At 39.9% G+C, this 25,178-nt stretch overlaps 4 protein-coding genes across 12 annotated transcripts in view; 1 reads left to right on the forward strand and 3 right to left on the reverse strand.

The window, feature by feature from the left end:
- Window positions 1-13,235, forward strand: part of LOC130534891 (solute carrier organic anion transporter family member 1C1-like) — a 14,881-nt gene extending 1,646 nt beyond the window's left edge. For 2 of the 3 annotated variants that reach the window (XM_057049528.1, XM_057049527.1), the window contains 14 exons: window positions 980-1,148; window positions 4,692-4,833; window positions 6,489-6,621; window positions 6,719-6,840; window positions 6,913-7,059; window positions 7,323-7,421; window positions 8,096-8,323; window positions 8,469-8,633; window positions 9,174-9,369; window positions 9,626-9,791; window positions 9,900-10,072; window positions 11,247-11,311; window positions 11,418-11,535; window positions 11,642-13,235. In XM_057049528.1, the coding sequence (XP_056905508.1) occupies window positions 1,059-1,148; window positions 4,692-4,833; window positions 6,489-6,621; window positions 6,719-6,840; window positions 6,913-7,059; window positions 7,323-7,421; window positions 8,096-8,323; window positions 8,469-8,633; window positions 9,174-9,369; window positions 9,626-9,791; window positions 9,900-10,072; window positions 11,247-11,311; window positions 11,418-11,535; window positions 11,642-11,879 (2,082 nt within the window). In that variant the 5' untranslated portion in view covers window positions 980-1,058 and the 3' untranslated portion in view covers window positions 11,880-13,235. Of the gene's footprint in view, window positions 1-979; window positions 1,149-4,691; window positions 4,834-4,898; window positions 5,447-6,488; window positions 6,622-6,718; window positions 6,841-6,912; window positions 7,060-7,322; window positions 7,422-8,095; window positions 8,324-8,468; window positions 8,634-9,173; window positions 9,370-9,625; window positions 9,792-9,899; window positions 10,073-11,246; window positions 11,312-11,417; window positions 11,536-11,641 lie in introns of those variants that run through there. The other variant, XM_057049529.1, reaches the window with a different exon arrangement.
- Window positions 13,236-13,292: 57 nt separating this feature from the next.
- Window positions 13,293-18,134, reverse strand: bcap29 (B cell receptor associated protein 29). 5 transcript variants are annotated; one of them, XM_057049535.1, is made up of 9 exons: window positions 17,410-18,134; window positions 17,047-17,099; window positions 16,449-16,553; window positions 16,140-16,240; window positions 15,743-15,890; window positions 15,510-15,645; window positions 15,301-15,403; window positions 15,126-15,226; window positions 13,293-14,319 (listed from the first exon to the last, which is right to left on the reverse strand). In XM_057049535.1, the coding sequence occupies exons 3-9, from the start codon at window positions 16,538-16,540 to the stop codon at window positions 14,284-14,286; spliced, it is 717 nt and encodes a 238-aa protein (XP_056905515.1). In that variant the 5' UTR covers window positions 16,541-16,553; window positions 17,047-17,099; window positions 17,410-18,134; the 3' UTR covers window positions 13,293-14,283. The 5 variants fall into 5 exon arrangements, with proteins under 5 accessions (XP_056905515.1, XP_056905514.1, XP_056905513.1 ...); XM_057049534.1 differs by having other exon boundaries at window positions 17,047-17,102; XM_057049533.1 differs by having other exon boundaries at window positions 17,047-18,134.
- Window positions 18,135-18,597: 463 nt separating this feature from the next.
- dus4l (dihydrouridine synthase 4-like (S. cerevisiae)) lies at window positions 18,598-20,537 on the reverse strand. Its single transcript, XM_057049530.1, has 6 exons — window positions 20,194-20,537; window positions 19,949-20,070; window positions 19,721-19,838; window positions 19,420-19,542; window positions 19,047-19,273; window positions 18,598-18,964 (listed from the first exon to the last, which is right to left on the reverse strand). The coding sequence occupies exons 1-6, from the start codon at window positions 20,253-20,255 to the stop codon at window positions 18,699-18,701; spliced, it is 918 nt and encodes a 305-aa protein (XP_056905510.1). The 5' UTR covers window positions 20,256-20,537; the 3' UTR covers window positions 18,598-18,698.
- Window positions 20,538-21,951: 1,414 nt separating this feature from the next.
- On the reverse strand, window positions 21,952-25,125 carry rflnb (refilin B). 3 transcript variants are annotated; one of them, XM_057049524.1, is made up of 4 exons: window positions 24,880-25,125; window positions 24,575-24,779; window positions 23,974-24,068; window positions 21,952-23,178 (listed from the first exon to the last, which is right to left on the reverse strand). In XM_057049524.1, exons 2-4 carry the CDS (start codon window positions 24,755-24,757, stop codon window positions 22,860-22,862), a joined length of 597 nt encoding a protein of 198 aa, XP_056905504.1. In that variant the 5' UTR covers window positions 24,758-24,779; window positions 24,880-25,125; the 3' UTR covers window positions 21,952-22,859. The 3 variants fall into 3 exon arrangements, with proteins under 3 accessions (XP_056905504.1, XP_056905506.1, XP_056905503.1); XM_057049526.1 differs by having other exon boundaries at window positions 24,575-24,720; window positions 24,880-25,124; XM_057049523.1 differs by having other exon boundaries at window positions 24,575-25,124.
- Between the last annotated feature and the right edge of the window lie 53 nt (window positions 25,126-25,178).

Below are 25,178 nucleotides of genomic sequence, written 5' to 3' on the forward strand. Positions count from 1 at the left end.
AAAAGTGTAAGAGGGTGTGAACCCACTGAAGGTAAAGCTGTTGCATCATCATAGACAAAAAAAGTGAGGATAGTCTATTTATTTCCTTGCTGTTTAAACAGATCTAGCGAGCTCAAACTTTCCAAGTAAGAAAATGCAGTGGTTTGGTGAAATGCTGCTCCATTCTCATCTTAAGCCGCTACGAGTCTAATTCCCTCAAAGTAGGTCAAACCTGGGGCTTAAACCTAAACCTCTGCTCTATTCGTCATCACAGAAAAATATAGTTGTGATCATGCAACCTGCGAACCTGTGACAATGCTCTTTATTGTACCAAACACTAACTGGTCCCACGCGGCAGCTCCATTGAGGGCTTCACATGACTACTGGAAATGGATAGAGGGGATGAGGAAATGGCATTATATCAAGTTACAAGGTCAGCATGAGGAATTATGGATAAAATATCAATGGGGGATGGAAAAATGAGGCAGAAGTAAAATCAGTTTGGGTCACAATCACCTCTGACAAAAGTTTATTTGTTGAATTGAAGCTGAATATATGTGCTCTTACACATTGGATTCAATTTGTGAAATAAGAGAAAATCAGACAGGAAGAAAGTAAACTGTAAAGCTTTAGAGTCAGCTTCCACTTTCCTTCTAACATTACATGCTTCCACCACACTTAACAAGCCAGGTTTCTGCCTCATTTTATACGATCACATGGTTGAGCAGCACAATAAACTGTAGCTGTGATATGTGGGAATGTTTAGCTCAGAGGTTCTGATATGGCAGCTCAAAATATAATAAAATAATGAGGAATAAAAAGCCCCCTGTTCTGGAAAAGTGTGTGTGTCACCTGTGACTTCATTTGGGATTAAAACCCAAAGATATCTTGGAAATGAAACAACACATATTTTGTTGTTTGCATGCAAAGCGCAAATTTCTCTTATGTTGTTATTTGGAGGACAGGAAGTGGGTCACATGCTTGAATTATCTATTTTCAGGGTTGATCGCGTCAGTACCAAGAAATTGAATTGTGTGGGAGGCTCTTTGGTTGAAAACAAACAAAGACACTTCTGGAAGATGGCTGCTAAGCAAGAATGCATGCAGTGGAATGGACGCAGTGATGCCACAGCCAGAGAGCCACGCTCCAGTCCTTGCACCAGCCTGAAGGTACACAAACCATACAATTATGTGCCCATTCTTCTCTGTGTGGAGACGGACCACTGACTACAGGCCCAAGTAACAATTTTTGTTGGCAAGAATGATCCTGTCCTCATAACCATTTGCATTAAAACAAGGCATGTGAAAGTGTCCTACCCCACATTTAGATTTATCAGCCTAAATGAGTCAAGTTAAAGCAAGTTTTTAGTCAAAGGATGGTCTGCCTGCTTTTAAAACTTCTTAGGATCACAATTAATGTAAATCTCAAAGAGCAATTCAAAACAAATGCCAGACCAGGTTTGGATGCAAACAAAATTGACTCTTGAGGCAAAAAGGCATTAGAAAACTCCAGAGTGAACAGTCTCAGCTGTTGTTTAAGCAAGGCCATGCTGGAGTGCACAGCAGGACAACACACACCAGCACAGGACAAGGGAGACAGAGACTATATGTACACCTGAGAAAAAAGAGGAACAGGTGGAAACAATCAGGAATCATCGAGGACAATCAGGCAGGTGACGCATGAGGGAAGAGTGATTGGCCTGAGTTGAGAGGAGAGTTACGTTTGAAAATAAGACAGGATGAGACAAAACCTCACCGCGGTGTGATCAAAAACACCTTCCAGCACATTCACATCATTGCTGGGGTAACTAAAATGATTTCATACCAGGAAACCCCATCATAGACTTTTATACAGAAGGGAAGGGGTGGAGAAGTCAGACGCAGATGTGGAATATCAGTGTACTGAGGCAGGTGATGGAGGTGGAATATATACAAAGTGACATAAAGTGACCAGAAGGGAGAACATAACTAACCTGATGTTGATATTATCATGAACAGTAATATAATAATTAAATAGTACTTAAATTCTGGGAGTTTGGACACATGCAGAGAGGATCACATGCATGCCTCAGTCGTAATCTCAACTGAAAATGTTGTTTATGTAATTAAAATGTTATTTATGTCACTTTACCTCCACTTTTCATCTTGGAACAGGTTTTCCGGGAAAAGTAAACACAAGCTAAATCAGGGATTAATGTTCCAATGAATTACCATGCATCGTTCAAGAACTCAACGCTATATTAATTAGCTATTGACATCAAAATATTAATTAAACATGACAAACCATGATGTTATAAACAGGTTTCTGTTTCACCCACTCTCAAACTTAAAATAAACTGTTCACATAGTTTAAAGTAAAAAAACATGAAAGTTACTTAATTTCTGAAAGAATGTTTAGCTCAGAGGTCTTGATATCTCACGCCCTGTTGCTTTTCTTCACATGAAAGTGTTGTAAGACAATGGAGTTCAAGCAGCTTATAATAATACAGACTGGAGACCAGACATACTTTTAATTCTTCTCACATCTCATTCTTCTCAGTTGTTTGGTTCCCATGCATGGGCCATTTCGGCTCAAACCCTTTCTGCTGTTCCACCTTTATATTTATGACAACGTGTGAGCACAGAGAGCATTGTGTGCCATTTTGCTGACATTTGCAAATTAAAAAGTGTGACACATTTTGGGCAATGTAAATACAGGGGAGATTAATAAGGAGACCACAGCAAAGAGCTTTACTCACAATCAGATATGTGCATGTTTGGCGCTTTAGATATGTTGCTGTTTAAATGTACCACTTCGTTAAGGTCTTCTGTAATGCCCTACATTAATCTTAACCTCCTCAGACATGAACACTTTCTATATGTGCATAAATGTCAGAGGCTTCAGAGGCTATTATGCTTTTATTTTCCCGGAAACAACTCGTGAGCAAAGGTCAGATGATTTGTCCCTGTGTTAGGATCTACAGTACTTATGTTCACTGTGACCCACAATTTTCCCATTTAACTTTGTTAATGTCAGCTGAACCCAATTTAATCAAATTAAAATAATTGATGCACCCTTTTCACTGTAATGCTCACACTTAAAACCATGAATAATGTCACACCATTAAAATGTTTCTATCCCTCTATATACCCTTTTGGTGGGAAAAAAAACCTTTGACTTTGTTTTTTAGAAGTTAGCAATACAAGAAAAATCCATTCAATACTGAATAACAGAGGGAAGTATTCTCTGATTAAATACTTCTCTCTGTTATTCTCCTTCATTTCTTAACCTTTTAAAATGATCTCAGACATCCATTTAAAAAATTCTCTTGTCATTACAAATATTATGACTGAACAAGGGAAATCCTAAGAAATGAATGACATCTATGTTACTTTTGTTGTCAGCAAAATTGTCATTTAAAAAGTTGTCTTAAGAATTTTCTTTGACAGTCTAGGGTGACGCAGCCACAACACGTTCCAACAGAGAACATGTTTAGGTCTGCTCTGTCACCCCTGGTTCAAAGAAATCGCTCCAGGGAATGCTGAACTGGCTTTGTTTTCTGATTCAGAACAGTTTCTCTCTCACATGTTGCTGAAATGCACCAGAATCCCAGGGCGCCATGTTTGGGCTGATTTTAGCTGCAACCTTTCAATCAATTACACACTTCTGAGTCTTTGGAAAAAAGAGTCTTTGTGTAATGTTGCACGTATCACATGCAGATGAACAGAACTGAAGCAAGTTGTGGAAAACAATTAACAACAGAAGGAAAGTCATAGAGCATATTACCCCCTATGCAATTTAAGTGAGGAGGGGCAAAGATGCTGTCGACAGGGTTGGGTAGAACACAAGTCTCCATCCTGGGGTCATGTGCCTCATCACCGTGGCAACTTTAATATTCACTTTCATCACAAAGGATTTATTTTTATGGAATAAATTTGCACAATGATGAATGCAGAAACACCTAAACTCTACTTGGCTCCATTCTTGCATTAATGTAGTGACTCCCAGAGTGACACATGGGAAAAAAAAATCTGGTGATCATATGATGATCATGTGACTGTAGAGGAAGTGATTTCTTAACTGGTGGTGTCATTTTAAACAACAGTAAATGAAGCTTGTTTCAAAGTTTGTTTTTTCTAAATCTAAAGGTATCTTAAGAAAAACTATTACATTTAACTTGTTATGACCATATTTCTTGATAAAAATTAATACATTTACTAATAAAGCAGTGTTATGAAGTAGTGAAACTGTTGTGTGCACTTAAATAAGATAAATCAATCTGATAAAAGCAACCAGTACCTCCAGAGACAGTACCTGCACAGACCTCCAGATAATTCTAATATGTTCTTTTATATTTTTTTCTCATTTTATCATCCCTTTGCATCAAGTATCCAGAGATAAAATGATTTATCAAATATTTTATCAAAAGCAAGATTAAAAAGAAAACACTGAGGCCAATAGAGTGAGGGTTTTTATTTACTTACATATTTGCTATGTGGCATTATAGTGAAATAGTGACAAATGAAATATATTTTGAGACATTTTCTACTGATTTCTGATATTTCCAACAAAGCCTTATTTATCCACACCAAAAATATGTTTTTAATTAGATTCAATAACTCAGTGGTGAACAGAAGAATTGTGGCTCTCAGTTGTTGCCAGTTTAAATGTTTCTCTGCATAGTTACAGTAAAATCATTACATTTGTTTTACATTTTTTCCATCTTCTCCCAGATGTTTCTGGTGGCTTTGTCCTTTGCCTATTTTGCCAAGGCGCTGTCTGGGAGCTACATGAAGAGCACAATAACTCAGCTGGAGAGGCGCTTCGACATCCCCAGTTACCTAATAGGTGTCATTGACGGAAGCTTTGAGATAGGTGAGTAGACCTGCTCATCACTTTTTTTAAATCTTTTTGTGGTTCCTGTATTCTGGTCTTCCTTCTCTTTTAATCAATGATGAAGAGAGATGAATGAGTCAAAGAAGTATTCAACTTACAGATATAGATTTCAGCAGAATTCCAAATAGAGCAGATCAGATGTGTCTGTGTGTACACACACTTGAGTCAGTGTCTAGCAGGACATAGCAGGCCCTAAGCTGCCTTTATGCTGGAGACAACAGGACTCTAGAAATCCTAAAATTTTCTTCACACCATTCATTTAATCTCATCTCCAAACCATGATAACCGTGGCTTTAATAGCTCTCATGGTAAATCAGCTACCAACTCACAAACCCTTCAGCTGTTGCTAAAAATGTTTGAGCTCATATGTGATGTGTTTTTATGTGTTTATGTGTGTTTTTATTAAGTGGGGTGAGTGATTGGGATATTTATTCATAGGAAGCAAGAACTGGTTGCAAAGGCCTGATGGGCTGACATGGGGTGTTTTCAGGTCAATTTGCACTTGTGAACAAAGCGAATGCACTTCTGTTAATACACATTTGCTTTGTTCACAAGTGCAAGTTCACCTGAAAGCACCCCATGTCACAATCAGGTATGTAGTTTTAAATTAAATTTGGTACTAATTAAACCATGTTAGTGCGCTGTTCACTGGAAGTAGCTTTTAGTACAGTTATGGCAAAATAGCTCCGTTAACTATTTGAATCTAGATAACACTTAAAGGGTTTCTTGCAGGGTGTAAATAATAGAAAAGCCCCCCATAGAAGTGTGAGTCGAACTAGATTTCCTCACACTCATCAGTCTTTATTACTCGGTTGTTATTAGGGGCCCACAGTTTAAAAGAAAATAACCTTTTTCTCAATAACAAGGCTGCATGTGCAACCTGCTGTAATTCAACTGTGGGGAAAATGTGACGACGAGATCTTCAGAACACCCTCAGAGCTGATTAGCCTTCATCTCACCACCTCTCAAGTCTCGTGTGGCCTAGGCAACAGGATGTTTCGTTGCCAGGGTAACTTTGATAAAGAAATCGCACCTGACAAGGAAAGAAAAGCAAGACGGAATAATACCAGAATCAACAAGAGATTGAAAAGATTGAAAAAGTAGCTGTTGTAATCTTTTACGAAAATACACGTAATAACATGAATTAGCCGTGATATATTATCATATCTCAAATAATGGCTCAAGGCTTTTATATTATATATTATAAGTATATTCATATTTACCTCATCGCGAACATAACATTCTTTGCCTTTTTAATTAGAGCTGTACATAACAACCATATTTACATATCCTGACCTCTATATAGGTATGTATTTTTATTTATCATTATTATGTTTTATTTTATATTTTGTTGATACATTTTCCAGTGAATTATAGTACGAGTAATTGTCTTTAACCCTTCATATATCCCTTCTCGGGATATATATACCAAGTTTCAACTTTTCCTTTTTCAGAAACAATAGAAAACCAACTAAGTTACTACCGTCTAGCTTTTTATAATACTTCTAAGACAGTTATTATGTTTGTAACAGTGTTGTAGGATACACAAAACCACAAAAGAGAAATGTTTAACATTAGCTTTAAAATGAATCTCTGAACATCTTAAAGTGTTTGTGCTTATGTTTTTTTCCTAGGAAATCTGTTGGTGATTGCGTTTGTCAGTTACTTTGGAGCCAAGCTGCATCGGCCTAAGATCATTGGAGTAGGTTGTGTGCTGATGTCCATCGGCACCTTCATCATTGCTCTGCCTCACTTCATTACTGGGCGGTGAGTAACATGTATATGTCATTTCATTTTGGCATCATCTAATTCTAGGAGGAGGAGGATGAGTATATTTGGAATGACTGTTCTATTTTGTGTACAGTTATGAATTTGAAACATCTGTGCGGCGGGGGGAGAACTCGACACAGAACCAAGCTCCTTGTCCAGTGGGTTCACCAGCAGACTTGACCCAAAGTGGAAAACTGCCTGATGGGCGAGTCAGAGGTGAGAGATTAGATAAAGCCATCACGTACACACAGAAAGGAACAAAATTTACAGAATCACACTGTTTCTCAGGCTGTGAAGGAGAGTCCAACTTGTCCATGTGGATTTATGTGCTGTTGGGAAATGTTTTGCGAGGAATCGGAGAGACGCCTGTTCAGCCACTCGGCATCTCTTATATTGATGATTTTGCTACTGAGGAAAATGCAGCACTGTATGTTGGTAAGAAAACTCTCTTACTGAGGAAGACATTAATATTCAAGCAATTGTTATTTTCTAAAACAATAATGTACCAATAACAGCACATTATGACTGCATGACTGCCGGCAAAACTGCATAGAGTAAAAACAAAATCATGACAGAGAAGTCATATAGCTCATTACTGTCCCAATGTGGAGATTACATTCATGCATAATGTTATCCCCATTTTCTCATGAGAATAAAACTGAAATTATTATCCTTCACTTTGGATTATTCAAACATAGGCTGTGTGCAGACCATTTCAGTGGTTGGCCCTGTTTTTGGCTACCTGTTGGGCTCCCTTTGTGCCAAAATCTATGTGGACATTGGATTTGTGTCAATGGGTACGTTTAAACACGATTCTTACAAACATATTTGAATACTAGATGCTGAAATGAATTCTATTATTTGATGCTTTATCCAGCCATTAGCTGTTGTGAATGATATCACTGTGTCGTGTTCACTAGTAGAATGTGTTTGAGGAGTCTTTGTTGCCTATTTTTAAAGGTGGAGATGGAGGAGAAAATGGGAGCTGCTGTCGTTTACAAGGATCTATTCATTATCAATTAAATGAAACTTGGACTGTGTTTTCTATCTTGTCAATCACAAAATCTATGTTTTAATCACAGTGATATGTTGGCTGGTTTTCAAATATTCGTGTGCCTTTCATAAACCCGGTGCAAGATGTTACCTGAAGCAGAATATTTAGAGGACTCAGCACAGCTGTATGAGATTAGCATCAATTGGCTAATGAAGGCGCTGCAGTGGGATGAATGCAGGACACAGACAGATAAGGAATAATCCAATAGAGTGCAGCACTGGGAGATCAAAGATAACAAAGTAAAAATATGAGAACAAAAACAAAGTCTAGTACACTATAGTTGAGTGCACTGCCTCAATCATAAACATGTTTTCCTGCAAGAGACTCATACTGACATCCTCCAAATCTCTGTTTAATCCTGTTTTAATGAAGCTGAGAACACACCTGCACTTACACGAACCTGTTCCTCCAATGTAGACAGCATCACCATCACCCCTGCAGATGCTCGATGGGTGGGGGCATGGTGGCTAGGTTACCTCATAGCTGGGGTCATTACCCTGCTGTCTGCCATCCCATTTTGGTTCCTGCCTCGTTCTTTGCTGAAGGACCCAGAGAAGAGCACAGCTGAGGAGAAAAGAAAAGAGACACCTCTGCTGAAGCACAATTATCCTGAAGAAGACAGTAGTTTCATTGAGATGGCCAAAGGTGGGAGGATGGATGGGTGGATGGATGGACCAATGGATGTATTGATGAGTAGATGGATGGAAAAATGGATGAGTGGATGGGTGGGTGGATGGATGGATGTCTGCTGTGTGGTCACAGAAGCTTCACAATACGCCTCTTTCTTCAGAGTTCCTTCCAACCCTGAGGACTCTGCTGGGTCACCAAGTGTATCTGATCTACTTGTGTGTGACCATCATCCAGCTGAACTCTCTTATCGGCATGGTTACCTACAAGCCCAAGTACATTGAGCAGCACTTCAGACAGTCGGCCTCGAAGGCCAATTTTCTGATGGGTATGTTTAAAGAGCCATAAATATCATTTCTTTGTCAGACTAATTGTTCATCCCGCCTGTGAAACTCAGGCCATAACATATGCAGTAAAGGCTTTTCTGCTCTGGGTCAAATTAAGTCATTTAATTAGTGTAAGTAAGAAAAACACTTACATACATCTCCATTAATTCTAGCTGATAATGCTGATAAGCTTGTTTATAGCTGAGCAGGTTATTTCTGTCCTGAATAAGAAAAGGCTTCTGCAGCAGTGACAGTGGAGGTACTGGATTGGCAGTGACTGACTGTTAGTGAATAAAACTGAATATTGAATGAAATATCTTTTGAAGTTGAAGAGATAAAAGCAGCCGCTTGCATGTGATCTCATCAAGAGACATACAGGCTCCCACAAAGCTGGCTGCATTTAAAAGAGAATCTACTATCAGCGCACAGCACTAATGACATGCAGCAGATAAAAGATTATCTCTGCACAGTGACGTCAAATAAAGGCTTAAAAGCAGCTGGTGTAATATCAATTACAAGGCCCTCTGTTCTCTCCACGTGAGGTGTGATCAACATTCCCGCTGTGGCACTGGGAATATTTTCTGGAGGTCTCCTGATGAAGAAGATGAAACTGAACATAATGGAGGCAGCAAAGTTTGCTTTTGGAACATCCTTAATCGGTTACTTCCTGTCACTCATCTTCTTTGCAATGAGCTGTGACAATGCTAAGGTAGCAGGGGTGACAGTTTCATACAACAGGTGAGCCATCCCGGGGAGCTCTGTGACCTATACATTCTATACCTTTACAGGGAGTTTTACAGGGAGTTCTGTTTTGGACTAAGGCCCCAATAGTATAGAAAAGAATTACCTTTCATAAATCCTGTCACACAACGCTCAACTGTATCATTTTAAATGAAAGGCTGCAATTTTTACATCACTAACTTGATGCTGCAGCTCTGAAAATTATGATTATGAATTGATGACAGTAATTCATACTTTGCTCGCTCCATTCCAGCGTGGAAACAATATCATATGACAAACACTCGGTGTTCACGGGCTGTAACTCAGACTGCTTCTGCTCAGCGAGTGACTGGGACCCCATCTGTGGAGACAACGGCATCACTTATGTTTCCCCCTGTCTCGCTGGCTGCACCAGCTCTGCAGGCTCAGGAAAAAACACTGTGAGTTCCCACTATTGTGTCCTGGAAATAAAGACTGAACTGAATCATTTGTTTGCATGCATCTTTATCCTTTTGTCTGATTTGTCTGTGCCCCACCATGTCTCCAAGGTATTCTCTAACTGTAGCTGCATCGGTGCTGCTGGCAACTTTACGGCCAGCACAGGTCAGTGCCATCACACTGACGACTGTGACAGGATGTTCCCCTACTTCCTGGCTCTCTCAGTCATCACGTCCTTCATCATCTCCCTTGGAGGAACACCAGGCTACATGATCCTCATCAGGTCACATTAACAATTGTTTCAAAAATATTGAATAAAATGATCGTCTTCAAATGTCTGCACAGCGTCAAACATGAGCTGTCCTTTTCATGTACTCATTCCTACCAAAGAGAACCTCAACATCTTCGTCTCTGCCACCTCCAGCTTTGCTTGCCAGTGTCTTTAGAGCAGACGGCAGCTCTGGTCTCACCAGCTTGTGCACCTTTGCCTTCATTCTGCCTTCAGCTTCATTCTCTTTTATCAATCCCATCCTCTCCTTCACACATGTATTCTGTCTTCCTTCAATGCTCTCCTTTCCAGGTCACCTGACCATATTTTCCTCCACCTCCCCCTGCTTTCACCACAGATCCCAATGTTACAATCGGTGGAGAGTCCTGTCTGACCTCATCAGCCAGCCTGTCTATCACCACAGCAAACGAGCAAGGGATAATAGGTTATTGTACTCTAAAAGAAAGTAATGTTTAATATTTGAAGATTGTGACAGTAGACCTACATCCACAAAGTGTGCCTTTGCACCACTCATTTTATTTTCCTCTATTTTATATACTGATACATATACTCTCATAACACACTATCTGCAGTTAATTTGATAGTGTTACAAATGATCTGCGTGCATGAATACATTAAGTGTGACGATAAACTCATGAGCGCATGTGCGAGATCTCCTAAAGCCATGTCAGATGCTCCTGCGGGAATGCACTGCACCCACTAAAACAGGCCAGCTACTGTCTCTTTTAAGCTCTGTATAAGAACAGAATGAGGTCAGGGGTTACAGTGTGAATGAACATTTGACAATATTAGTTTTACGTAAGTATGAGATAATTTACTTTCTAAAATGCCTAATTAAAGAACAGCCCTATTTTAGTCCAAGGTTAGTACTTGCAAAAATAAAATGTTTTAGTGATTCATTGAATTTAGGAAGAAAGAAGGACCTGGTCTATGATCCGGAGATCAACAATTGCAGCCAAGCGTGGTGAACACAAAGGGATGAACTTTCTACACTGGCACTTGTGTGCAGCCACAGGCACCTCTTGTTAATCATGTGCATTGCGGGAGCTCTAGCCAACACATTCCCATTTTAAAGTTAGCACAAAGGATGTTGCAGAGTTCAGTGAACTATAACTGTTTTTAATTTGAATTTACCTGAAAAAAAGACCTTTTGTTTTTCTACACGCAGGTGCATCAAACCACAGTTGAAATCTTTGGCACTGGGTTTCCATGCTCTAGCAACTCGCACTCTTGGTGAGCGTATCTTGTAATTCTAAAGCATGTTTCTGATCATTTAAGCAGATTCTGTCATGTTTCATTTTGGGAGAAAATCATTTGGTGGTTATGTATTGGGACACAGCAGGGATCCCAGCGCCTATCTACTTTGGAGCGATCATCGACACCACGTGTCTAAAATGGGGTCAAAAGAGGTGTGGGGGCATTGGAGCTTGTAGGATCTACAACACAACAGCGTACAGGTTGTAGCACAGCTCATAATATAGCTGCCTGTTGGAGTTCTTTTGGGATCCTAAAATTGCTGATTCTGACTAATATCAATCATTTATTCTCGTCTTCCACTGCTAGGGTGGCATATCTGGGTCTGACCCTCAGCCTGCGGACCATCTCCTTCATCATTTGCATCCCAGGTTTCATTCTGCTCAGTCATCAGTTAAAGAAGGAGGAGAGGAACGGAATTCATGGAGCTCTGGCCAACAGAGGCGCAGAGCTGGAGGCGCTCAGGAAGGACGATTTTGTGATTTCTAACTTGGATCATTCACAACAGACCTCCGACAACAGCACAGACAGGGAGACACAACTGTGACAGCATTCACACAATACAGAGCAACGCTTTGGAGACGCACACACAAATGAGAGTTGCAGGGAATCACACACTAACTGATCCTCCTCTAGAAAGTAGAAAGTCTATATTTGTACCACTGGATCTTAAGAGTTTGTAAATTTAATCTGCTGTGTTTTTTTTTTTTCATTTAGAAAAGTGCAAGAATAATTTTCTTTTAATGTTGGCACATGAGATCGGATGGGAAATGTGACTCACAAAACTCAGAAAACCAGCATTTTCAAAGCTGCCATGTTGGCCTTTATCACTCTGATTGTTTCCTTCTTGCTGTCACTGAACAGCTGAGAGGATGTGGCCTTGAAACACGAAGAAAGGGGAGACCCATTAGTACGTCAGTCAAAGTCAAATGCGGCTTGTGGAAATGGTTTGTTGCGAAGGGCATGGGCAGTTGTTTCGAAACGTGCCTCGTTGACTCAACATTTACCTCAAAATTGTGTGTGTGTGTCTGTGTGTGTGTGCATGTTTGTGCGTGTGTGTTGCCTGTCTTGTTACTAGTAGAAAGAAATTTTGTAACATCATTTGCAGATATCTAAATACTCTCCATCGTATTTTTCCAAACTGAATGTAAGCCTTTCCACTCATTTAAGGCCAAAGTCACATCTGGTTATCTTGCAGCATATTTGTGTTGTTTTGTGCGCTCTGATGACTCCTTCCACGGGTGTTCATGGAGACAGTTTCTGTGAGATCTTTGCCAGTTTGTATCCTCAATGCTGCTCTGATTCTTTACAGGAGATGCTAAATTTTGTTTTGTCGATCTGATTGTGTTGTTGAACACAAGCTGACAACCTTTTTGTTTTACTGCAGCAAAATCAAGATGTGCTACTCCCATCTTTAGGTGACCTGCAGACACTGTGCACTACTGATGTTTAGGCCCCAGTGCCACATGTGCAGTCAGTCTTGTTTTTGTGTCATTTGGTCGGTTTTTAGATCATGTTAGCTTTTTCCTTTGCGTTTTCTCAAGCACACCAATTCTTGTGCCAAAACCCATTAACAGAGCATTGGTGTTCTGTTCTCAGGTTTTAAAAATTCTCTTTAATCCTAAGCAGCTTTTTTTGCCTGCCAAATACAGCCTTATGATGTGGATAAGACCTCATTGCCCACACACAGACTGTGTCCTACAGAAGGCTGCGGCTCTTGTCAAATTCAGGCTTAGGTGCACGTGGCCTCAAGAGCAGCACTTCAAATAAACTTGGTGGGCAGAAGGCAGTCAGACTCACTGGTTACAGAAGCAAACAGATTGTAAGTATTTTTCTTGGATTATTTTTGTAAAAGTTTAAGTAGATATTACATGTAAAATTAAAATAAACCTTTAATAACTGATCTATTACAGGTGGATGGCAATTTGTAAAGGGGTTATACATTACATGAGACATGGCATAAAGAAAAATATCTTTATTCATAAGAAGTTACATAATAAACAGGCACTTCAATTTGGTCTCTGTCCAGAACTGTGATGTGATTATAATAAAGAGTGTTTTTGGAATTTCACAGCGAAAAATGACAATCTTTTAGCTCAGTTTTAGTGAACTAAAATTTAAAGGAAACAGCGCCACAAATAAGGCTGTAACGCTTCTCTGTCGCCCCCTGTTGATCAAATGCAGTGAACGAATAAATGCCACTGAGACAAATATAGTGATTTTTAAAAGTGCAATATTTTGTCGACTGGCAGCGACTTTTAGTAAAACACTTTTTCTATAAAAGGGAGGAAATAAACACGCCATAGATGTTTATGCCAAAGATACCAAAGCTGTAGTAATGTACAGAAAGTCCTTTATCTTAATGATTCAATGCACACTAACCCAAAAATGAATATAAACGCAAGGTGCAACAATATTGTTTTCATATAACTACATACAAAAGAAGAAAAATTCTTATTACCAAAATTAAGTGAACATCCATTTAAACCTTAGATAAGACCATGGGTGGGGATGAAATTTCCATCCTTTTTACATTTTCTAGTTAAACAAAATCAAGTAAGAAATGAAAAGAGGAAAAACAAGTGCTGATGATAGAAATATCATTCATTCAGTTATCCACAGCTGTTCACCACAGTATTGTTTGCTACATCAGTGATCATCAGTAGATTCTGATACAAGCTCACTTTCAGCCGTCCGGCTTAAAATCCAGTAACACTAAAAAAAAAAAAAACATCCTTATTTTTGGACACTATTAGGTGATGTGAATGCACATGGGATGACTGCTAAGACAGTTAAAATTGCATCTATTCAAATTAACAAGCCTCGACACCTTCATCAATCACTGCACATCATCCGTGCTCTTGTGATACAAGCAGGGACAGAAAGGTTTGATGCTGGTTGGGCACATGTTGCTGCGTTTGCTGGGAAATACTTCAAGCATTTAAGGCTCATTAGTCCTCCTTTTTATTTCCACTATCTTGAAGACTCTGAAAAGGCAGAAATATAATTTGTTTGATAGGGTCTAATGCCATGTATATGTAGTGTTATGATCTCAACATTTAAAAAAAATGAAATATACGTAGAACATTTCATACTACTTTCTTATACAGTGATCCCTCGCTATATCGCGTTTCATCTTTCACGGCTTCGCTGCTTCACGGATTTTTTTTGCGAGTCGTTCATTGCAGTTCTCAAATATAATCGAAGGTGGCATATCCGTTTATAAAAATCTTCTTGCTCAGAAAAAGAAAGAGCGCCAACAACTACCCATAACAATGTTCTTCTCTCGGAGAAAGACTCCTGCACCTTCAGTAGAAACAGACGCTCCAGCGGAGCGGAGTCAGGACGAAGAGGCACAGCTGGGACTGGGAAATACGCGAGTGACAATGTTTCCAACCTTGTATTACTATATTAAAATTATTGTTTTAAACAAATTTTGGGCTTTAAAACAGGTTTTGATTTTTGGTTTCATTCTATAGTTCAGTATTGCATTGTAAAATAATAAAAAAAAATAAAGCTGACTACTTCACGGATTTCACTTTTCGCGTGTTATTTTTGGAATGCAACTCCCGCGATAAACGAGGGATCACTGTATAAAGATTTTAAGCCCTATATAATTTAAAACAACAGGTTCCACTCTGTTGAATGGAGATGAAGGAAAAAAGCAGCTTTGATTTATTTATCATTTAGTGCAGTGACATGACTTCTCTGACCCCTGTGATATCACTGCATTAAGGTTTTAAATGACGTGACAGGTTGTAACTATTCTGTAGTGTTTCAGAGGCAACATCACCTGCAGCTCCTGGTGTTCTCTCAGCAATCTGTCGTACTCCCTGGCGATGCCGTCCATCTGCTTCTTTAAGACATCTGCCTCCGAATGGGAGGCTTTCAGGGCTGAACGGATGCACACTTATTAATGCCGCATTTAAAACCATTCATGACAGGTGCATGTGGAAATTCATACAAACCATCTTCTGAGAGCTTCACATGTTCTTTCAGTTTCTCTACCTCTCCTCTCAACAGCTCCATGCCTTCTGCAGTGGCCTTATCACCCTTTCCCTCCATCAGAGCCTAAAACACATTCAATCACATCATCACTCAAATGCATATTAAATGCAGTTCCTCAACATGATTGACTGTTCTGGATCTGGATTCAACACCAGTATCATCACCTTACCTTTTTCAGCAGGTCATTGTCCTCCATGTACTTCTCAGCTGCCTTGTTGGAGGCATCAGCTTGTGCCTGAAAGGCAGCTGTACTGGCAGACGCTGCTGCTAGTTGGTTAATCAAGGTGACCACTCGCTTCATAACCCTTCAAAAATAGAACACTGGGAGCTAAAGAAATTTTTCAGCCAAAGGAAAAAACACATGTTCGTCAGAGATGTCAGTGCTGGAATGTAAACTCTTACAGCCAGAGAAAGACAGCAAATCCGGAGATGTAGAGGTTCCTCTGTGCTCTGAAAAGTTTCATGTGTAGATGATCGTACATGTTTGGCTGCATTTTAGCAGCTGTTCCAGCATCTCTGACTGAATATTTCCTGACTTCACGAATTGCATCTAAAGGAAAAAAACCCAAAACAAAACACACATATGATGAGAAAATGCCCCAAAAGCCAAAACTGTTCCATTAGGTCTGTGTAGATTCCCATTAGGCACTTTCCCACTGGAACGTTCAGGTTTAACTTATTTCCATGGCTAATGCAACACTTCACTAGTCCCCAGTGTTCAGTGAACCAGTGAAAGTCCAAGTGAACACCAAGTAGCTACAGGATGCTCAGAATGGAAAGATAATCCGACTACACATACCAAGGAAAAGAACAATAAGTATTATAATCATGGTGAGGAACACTTTATTCCAGAACCGTGCCAAACTGCCCCAGATCCTCAGGTGGAAAATACTGCGCCATCTGCAACCACAAACAATCCAAATAATAATTAGTTAAATAATCACAAGTTCTGATAGAACAATCTCATGAGGGCTAGTCCCAGAGATGTAAACCCCAACCTTTGACCTATTCCCATGTGGACAGGTATAACCAAACCAACAGTTACAACCATCTAGATAACAGTATAAGCCTAAGCCACATTATTCCATTAATCCTTGCTTTCATTTACCTTCTTGCTGAAATGAAAGGCAAACAAAGAATGACAAGAACTCCAATCTCCAAATAGAGGAAAGTGGCCACAGCGGTCCATTGTAGCGTCATCTTTGGTAAATGGCTGCAAACAAAGCTGCCAAAAATGAACAAACAGGTCTGACAGAAACAGAAATGTTACAGATCAAATAGTGACAGCTCTGTTGGAGTGTTTCTTAGCGTGTTGACAATAAAATGCCGCAGCACTTGAAAAATGATAAGCTTCTTACGTGTTCACATGTCACTTCGATGTAAATCAACGCCTCAAGCGAATCAATACTTTTATACATTTCGAAACTCAAATCACACACAGCCGATTAGAACTTCTAGTTCCTCCTTAGATAAATAATCTATGCGTTTCTTACCTGTTAGAGCGCAGAAGCATGACTAAAATATATTTCAAATATATTAAGACATTCTTGTGAATTCTACATATTTAACTAATGTAGTTTCAGAATACTTTTAACCGCACGACGCATTAAGAACATTAAATAAAGATAATGCTTTGAATCAAATTCTCAATGCATATAAATCCGTAACTTACCAACAATTCGTGAAAAAAATGTGAGAACTCTTACCCTTCCGCGCGCACCTTTACTTCCGGTAAACGTTTCCGTCTTCCGGCCTCTTCCTGCTTGAGACCAATCGCGTTTTCCGCCGTTTTTGCAAAATAAAACCGATTTCAAGATGTTTTTTCTTACTAGAATGAGCGCACATTTCTCACGGACAGGCAGTGAGCTTTAACAAGACGCAGTTTTGTAAAATTGCGATTTTTTTTTTTTACACAGCTACGTCGACATTGTGAAAGTATTAACAGTAATTGGTTGAATTCACCACTGAGCCTATATTGTACAATGCACTTTGACTAAAATTGGTATTTTACTTTGAAGGTAACATTGCAATTCATCCAGAGCACATGTTATTAAACTCGGGTACTCTACCAGAATCCTGGGAGTCTGAGGATTCTGCGCAGGATCTTAGCTGTTCCTAGCACTGTGCTCTTCTGGACAGAGATCTCTGATGTGGTTCCTGGTATCTGTTGGAGCACACAGCATACACCTGGGGTCTTGTCTGGTATGGTAGACCCTGGCCTCTATTGCTCTGGTGTTCAGGGCCTGTTCTTGTGTAGCCATGAGTAGTGCCTCTGTGCTGTCTTTCAGTCCAACCTTTTCCAGCCACTGGTATGTTTTCTCGATATGAGCCACTTCCTCAATTTGTTGGTGGTAGCGTAGTTTAGACACTTACTAGTCCTCGGCCCCCTTCCTTTTGCTTCGTGTACAACCACAGGACGCTGGACTTGGGGTGAAACCCTCCATGCTTGGTGAGGAGCTTCCTTGTCCTGATGTCAGTGGTTTGTAGCTCTTTCAGTGGCCAGGGTATTATGTCAGCAGGGTATCTGATTATTGGCAGGGCGTAGGTGTTTATGGCCTGGATCTTATTCTTACCATTCAGCTGACGTTTCAGGACCTGTCTTAACCTCTGTAGGTATTTGGCTGTGGCTGACCTCCTAGGTGTCTCCTCATGGTTACCATTTGCCTGCGGGGTCCCCAGGTATTTGTAGCTGTCCTGCACATCTGTGATGTTCCCTTGAGGTTGTTCAACCCCGTCAGTTGTGATCACCTTTCTTCTTCTAGATGTCATCCGCCCACATTTATCTAGTCCGAATGACATCCCGATGTTGTTGCTGTAGATCCTAGTAAATCAGGGAGTCAATGTCACGCTCGTTCTTCGCATACAGCTTGGTGTCATTCATGTAGAGGAGGTGGCTGATGGTTGTTCCACTTTGGAACTGGTACCCAGTCACTCTTTGTGATGATCTGGCTGAGGGGGGACAGGGCATCTCCTTGACATATGCCACATCTGATGCTCACCTGCACAATTGGCTTTGAGTTGGCCTCCAGAGTCGTGTTCCACACCTTTATGGAGTTCTGGATGAACTCTCTTAGTGTCCTGTCGATGTTTTACAAATACATATATATATATATGTGTGTGTGTGTATATATATGTGTGTGTGTATATATATACATATATATGTGTGTGTATATATATATACGCACATATATATACACACACACACACATATATATATATATACACACATACACATTTTACACTCAAAAACCATGAACTTACATGAATGCATATATTTGACAGAAATGACGTAAAACTGACAGACATAAATAATAGTCCATATTTTACTGCAAAATAAGCTAAAACAATTTTAAAATGTTCATGTTTCCAGATCGTGGATAGGTCCATATGTCTTTTGAAGATAGTCTATCACAGCTGATGTACTGGATAAAGAATTAAAAAATTTTCTTTCTGGCTGGGAGCTGACTCTCTCCATCATGTAGATGAGATGGCGATGGAAACAGGTGAATGGAGTGCCCTGTTCTATAGAGATATCAACCCAGTCCCATATACACTTTAGAGGAGTGTCCTCAAAGCCAGCAAACATAGCAGGATTAGCTAACAGTCCTCTAGCGACCATCACCCCTTGAAGAAAGAGAAAATAAAAGAGATAAGTTATAAAGCACAACAGTTTTAAAAATAATTGGAATGCATTCAACTAACTTACCATCAACCCCGGTGAGCTGATAAGTCGACTGCACATCGTGGAGGTACTTTACGTCTCCATTGGCAATAACTGGCACAGACACGCTGTCTTTGATAATTTTTATGGCATCGTAATGAACTGGCTGGTGACGTTCCTCTGATGTCCGTCCATGGACAGTTATCCACGAGACACCAGCCGATTCTGCTTTTTGGCAAAGATCCACAGTTCGACGCAAGTCCTTGTGAATTCTGTGGATGAATTTATTTAGTTTTAATCATTTTATTTTAGCAACTATCTTCATATACATATAAACTATCTTTATATACATATAATGACAGTTTATAGCGTTTGATACCACTTGTAGAACATTGCATTGTTTTCTCTGCTTTTGTACCTTATTTTTATGGACACTGTGTAGTTTGGATTGTTGACTTGGTTTCTGACATGTGTGACCATGTCTTTCACAAGCTCAGGCTTGTTGATGAGGCATGCACCATACCCAGATGACATAGCCCACCTAAAAAAAACACAACTACATTAAAACTATCTAAAGCATGTGTGAGTGGTACAGGACCTGAACTATTTTACATCACAAGCTTCTGCCCAGTCACACAAGAACCACACAAAAAAGTAGACCTTCCAATTAGAAAGCATAATAACTATACTGGTAAACTGGTAATAATTAGAAGTTATACCTTTGTGGACAGCCACAATTGAGGTCAACTCCATCTGAGAAAGGTGCAACAATACAGGCTGCATCAGCCAGAGTCTGGGCATCATTGGCAGCAAACTGCACGATCAGAGGGCGATCCTCTGAAAATATTTGGAGTGTTATTTCAGTAACTACGGTTACTAAACATTTAATGTGTCAAGAGGTTAGTTCCAAGAACGATTTAAGTGTATACTGCAAAAAAGAAACTCACGTTGATTGGTGGTAAATTCACTGTCTCTGGCTTTAGTAGATCGTATGAAATCAGAGGCAACGATCATTGGGGTGAAGCATACATCACAGTGGTACTTCCTCACCAAAGACCTGAATGCAAGCCTACAGGTACAAATTATATTACAGCGTGGATTACAATTAAGTAAATATGGAGTCAACGTATCGCCACAGTTACCACACTTCTGGAATGTACTGTACTTTCACAAACAGACCGATTTAACTTACTTTGAATATCGGACCATTGGAGCACATATTTTTAGGACCTTGCCTTTTTCAAACAGATCCATTGTATTATGGCGATAAAATTATTTATTCTTCACAGTACATTGCTCTTGTTAGCATGACATGCTAACATGACATGACATGTAAGAGTCTGAGTCAAATATTTTTCGTCAGAATAAGATTTTCCACTTCAATTGACTATAATAGAACGTCTTCATGTAAAACGGCACATGGGCCACTGTTAAAACAACACATAAATAGCGATGATGTTAAAACAACTACAACTGCTAGCAGAGTTAAAAACATCCACGCCCGAAGCCACCATGCGGCTAAATGTGGGTGTGTTCACACACGTCATCAAAATGCGCACTGCATTTTATTCGCAAATGATGAAAACCACTAGGCAACGTACTTCATTGCTGTTTCCGAAACCACACACTCCTTCCCTATTTACTACTCACTACATGGGGGACATGGATTGAGTGAACTACGTAACGCACTCAATTTAAAGTTAAATTGAAAGTTAAAGTGACGTCATGGTCTCGCATAATAATTACAAACCGGTCGCCGGAAAAAGTGGCCAGGTCCATTTAATTATTTTAACCCATCAGAAATACATTCAGCAGTCATTTTATAAAAATGCAATATTTTACCCTATAATTAACTTTATATAATAACTGAAATATTAATGTAAATAAAAATACAATAATAATAAGCACATAATATTATTATAATAATTAAATAATAATTACCTAAAATAATTAGTGTCCCTTGACATTTTTAAGCCAAGACGTGATGGTACATTCTCAAGTCATATTCCGCTGTAGTGAAAACACAAAGCAATTTTTCATCAAAAAATGGATCCAGAGCTACTTTTCATCTTTGTAAATATTATTTTACTGAGATTCTGTCGCCTGGTGAGGAACAGACGATTCCGAAGAACAATTTTAAGTGAGGGGCGGGGGGGATCAGTGAAGATTGATTGTTTTTTTTTACACATTTATGTTGTAATATTTTAAGATGATCATATTGGACCCCTACTAAAAAAAAATTATTATTTCCAAAAAATTCATATATCAAACCGCACAGTAGACATTGCGTTAAAAAATGTATCCCGTCGGTATCACGTGATACCGTAAAGGCTGATGGGATACATTTTTCGAGTTAGGGTGCTCACTCGTACACTACTTTTCGCAGTGCATTGTGGGATACATTGAGTGCACTACATAGGGTACAGCGATGCTCACTAAAATTTCGGACACTATTTCAAAATGGCGTCCACACTCTTGAGTGCACTATGTAGGGTACAGGGGGTGGTTTCGGAAACAGCCCAATACCTGTGTATTAAATCATGAGTGGACACCGGAATATAAAGAACAATGTTCTATCACCAAGAAACAACAATCGGCTGTTCAAATAATTCTGTTTATAGTCTAGTGTTAATTTAAATTTATATTTTCATCAGAAAATATATTGTGATTCAAACTATCGCCACTAGGTGACACTAGATGGCGAATCCATTCAAGAATTTTAAATTTCCTGAATGGATGAGAGAACAGATGAGAGAACATTCATCTTTTTAGAATGCTGTTGTTTGTTTGATTAAGAACATAAAACAAAGTTTTATAACTATGTAATGCATTTGTTTGGATATGCACTTTTTTCCCTTCCTGAGGGAAAAAAATCTAAAAATTATCACCATGATAACATGAACATATGCAAGTTCATTTTCCAGCTTCCATGTCAGAAAGAACAGGTACATAATAGTGAAATAAATGCTTTATTTCAAACTGGCAAATGTCAAACAGAAGCATCAACAGATACATTAAAAGGGTACAGAGGACATCCCATAAATGTCCTTTTGCTCTGCAATACGAACTCTGAAAATCCTTAAAAACCAAGAGAATAAATAATTTCAATCAAAGTGAATGCAGTGGAATGCAGCTTATTTTTCACTTTAAGCCAGTGAGTGATAAAAAAAAAAAAAAACAGTTTGGGAGCATACACATCTGCAACATATACAGGACATTTTGGGACAGATTGCTGTCAGGGATAATGCTTGGGAAAGGCCTAACTTGTGCTAGATTTGTGCAGAGGTACACACTACAAGGACACATAGTATCTTCACCCCAACCCCAGTGTACAGTGCAGGTAAAGCAGTGAGTTATAGCATGCATACAAATCAGGAAGTGTTTAATGGCTTTCCCTGCCTTCATATGAAACAAAACATCTTCTCTTGTAACACTAAGCCAGTATTTGCATTAAGGCCAACATCATTTACATTTAAATTTATCAGTCTATACACTCAACCAACTCGGTGCAATATGAGAAGGGCCACTGTCTAAAACACTCAAACCTAAATTCAGTTTAAAAACACAGGCCAATAAGCTGTGCAATGATCTTCATTCATGCAATGGCGAGGCCACCTATTGACAGGGAAAATAAACGCACCACATGGACCTTCCCCGCGTCATTTTCTCTCTGAGATCGACAACACCACAGCATGGAGGCTTCCTGCCCACAGCCTGTAAAGGGCAGCTGAAGCATTGCAGTCTAAAAGGAAAACACAGCAGATCAATGTAGCCAGCCTTGGGGTGCTACAGACAAGGAACCACGGGGGAAGAAACAATTCTTATGCCTCCTCTGACACCTGTCGGTCTGTCCCACCCTCACTGTGCCACCTCTCGCCTGCCAGTGGCCTCAAGTTCCACGCTGGAGAGGAAGCGTTTCGATATCCGGTGGCTGTCATAGCTTAGCTCTGTGGTGTAGATGGCGCTGGTCTTCTTGGGGTAGATGATGGTTGTACTCTTGAAGTTCTGCGGCCGATGCCGAGGCTGGAAATCTAGCTGAGTCTTGTAGTGCCGCCAGGTGCTGTGGGGTAGAGCCACGATGGTCTGCCGACAGTGATCGAGGCCGTGACCACACGGCTGCAGCACCACACTCTGGATGAAGTGCCGATCGGAATCGTAATGCACAGACGAGGTGTATCTGCGAAGATATGAATAAGCATGCGTTTCTCAAATCAGTTTTAAACTCAGTTACTATTATCACCGTTTCTACTGTGACTGCACAGCACCACCAAATTCTGTAGTCATTTATTTAAGACCTTCAAAAACCAACACCTTAACTCAATTGAACACATTTGCATGCTTTATTTGATAGGCTACTTCAGACTACTCTATTTGATTAAAATTCTAACCCAGCTATTGCACATGTCCACTTACGGGCCAGTACGGGTGGTCCAACTCCATTTCTTAACAAAAAAAGATTCCTCTGCCATTACAATGGCAACGCATACCACCCTCATACATCATCAGTAAGTCTAACTGGCTGACGTACAGTGGATCACATGTACCGTACACGGGCTTTACAAAAATTTAGCAAGCTGCATCTGAGGAACAAGCAAGATTATTGTTTTTTTTTTATTTATTTTTTTAAATTATTTAGATATTTGGACACAACATATCTTATATAGTTGAAATAAAACATGTTAATGCATATATCTGGCTAAATGGTGGACAAGAGGAAAGAGCAGCCTGTCGTCGCATTTTGTTTTAAGTGAATAAATGGGTATCACTCATAAACTGTCTTTTAACAGCATGAACATGATGATTTGACCTGTTTCTTCATCATAGATTTCATCCTTTCAGCTGGAATTAACAGCAAGTCCTAATGTTTGTATTATTCCTTGTTTAGAGCATGACAATTTTATGAGTATTGAGTTGCTGAGTGACATTTTAATAGGCATTTTCACTTTAATTAGTATGTATTTTGCTGATTTACCTCATTTCCTTTGGGGGTAATGGATTGAATGTGATGCCTTCTCCAAACGATAGCGGATGCAGCAGCTGGAATGATCCTGTGGGTAAAACTGGCACCTTACACAAAAAAGAAACCCCACAGTTACCAAATGAATGAGAAGATGTTTAGTTTGTTTACCCCTAAACCAGCACACATGCTGATCAAATTTAAAACCCACCTCAGCGTCTGCAGTTATCTATTTCATACATGCACATTTTTTAAAAACCACCAAGCTGTGTGTGTAGGGCTGAATTTCCATCAGTATGCAAAGTCTTCCATATTGAATTACAGCTAATGGAATGGCCTGGCATTGCAAAGCAGAAGTGTTTGGCTGCAATTTGTGGTTGTCTGAAGGGGAGTTGACGTGCTTCTTAAATGTTATGTAGTCAGGAAGGAGTCTGAAGTTGGAAATTTATTCAGGACAACAAAGATTTTGGACTGAGTGCTCTAACCTCATCAAAAATGAATGAAATGAGAGGTGAAAATGCATATAAAATCCATTGTGCTGTGATAAAATCAACACAGACATCAATTAAATGTGCAAAAAAATTAGTTATAATTAGGTTTGATTCTTGTTCCGTACCCTTGGCTCGTCTTCACACACGGGCCCGGTTCTCTCCGCGGTCCCCGGCAGCAGCCAGGTGCTCGGGCTCGGGCTGGGCGGCAACCCGGAGTCCGGACTGTCAAGCACTCTCTCAGCGCCGCAGCTCATCATATCCAGTGGCTCTCCTTCACACGCATTTGACAAGTTCAGGCTGCCGACCATTTCTGGTTAAAGGTTGCAAAACCTCCAGCGAGTTTAAAAAATGTTAATTTCGAAAGAGGGGTGCTCCCGGATTACACTTCCGCTTGGTTTTGCTTTGATGCAGCCACGGTGTTACCGCTTACCTCTTTCCGGACAGGATGCACGAATTGAAATATACTCAAAATCTCTCCCGGACCATAAAACTGCCTCACTGCAGGAACCCCGAAGCGCGTCCCTCACGTTCACATTTAAAACCAGCAAACATGCCGCACAGTAAACGCGCCCCAGAAACAACTGGTCGACTTTTGTGGTCCGGGCAGTAGATCGAGTCCCGCCGCCCGCGGCTTCTCTTCAAACCTCCACACCCTCCAAGGAACTTCAGATTTCTCGCAGATCCAGAAACAATAACGCCTTTTCAAGCACTCGCAGCCTCCCGATTGGA

The sequence above is a fragment of the Takifugu flavidus genome, chromosome 12 (genome assembly GCF_003711565.1).
Source record: "Takifugu flavidus isolate HTHZ2018 chromosome 12, ASM371156v2, whole genome shotgun sequence".
Classification (NCBI taxonomy): Eukaryota; Metazoa; Chordata; class Actinopteri; order Tetraodontiformes; family Tetraodontidae; genus Takifugu; species Takifugu flavidus.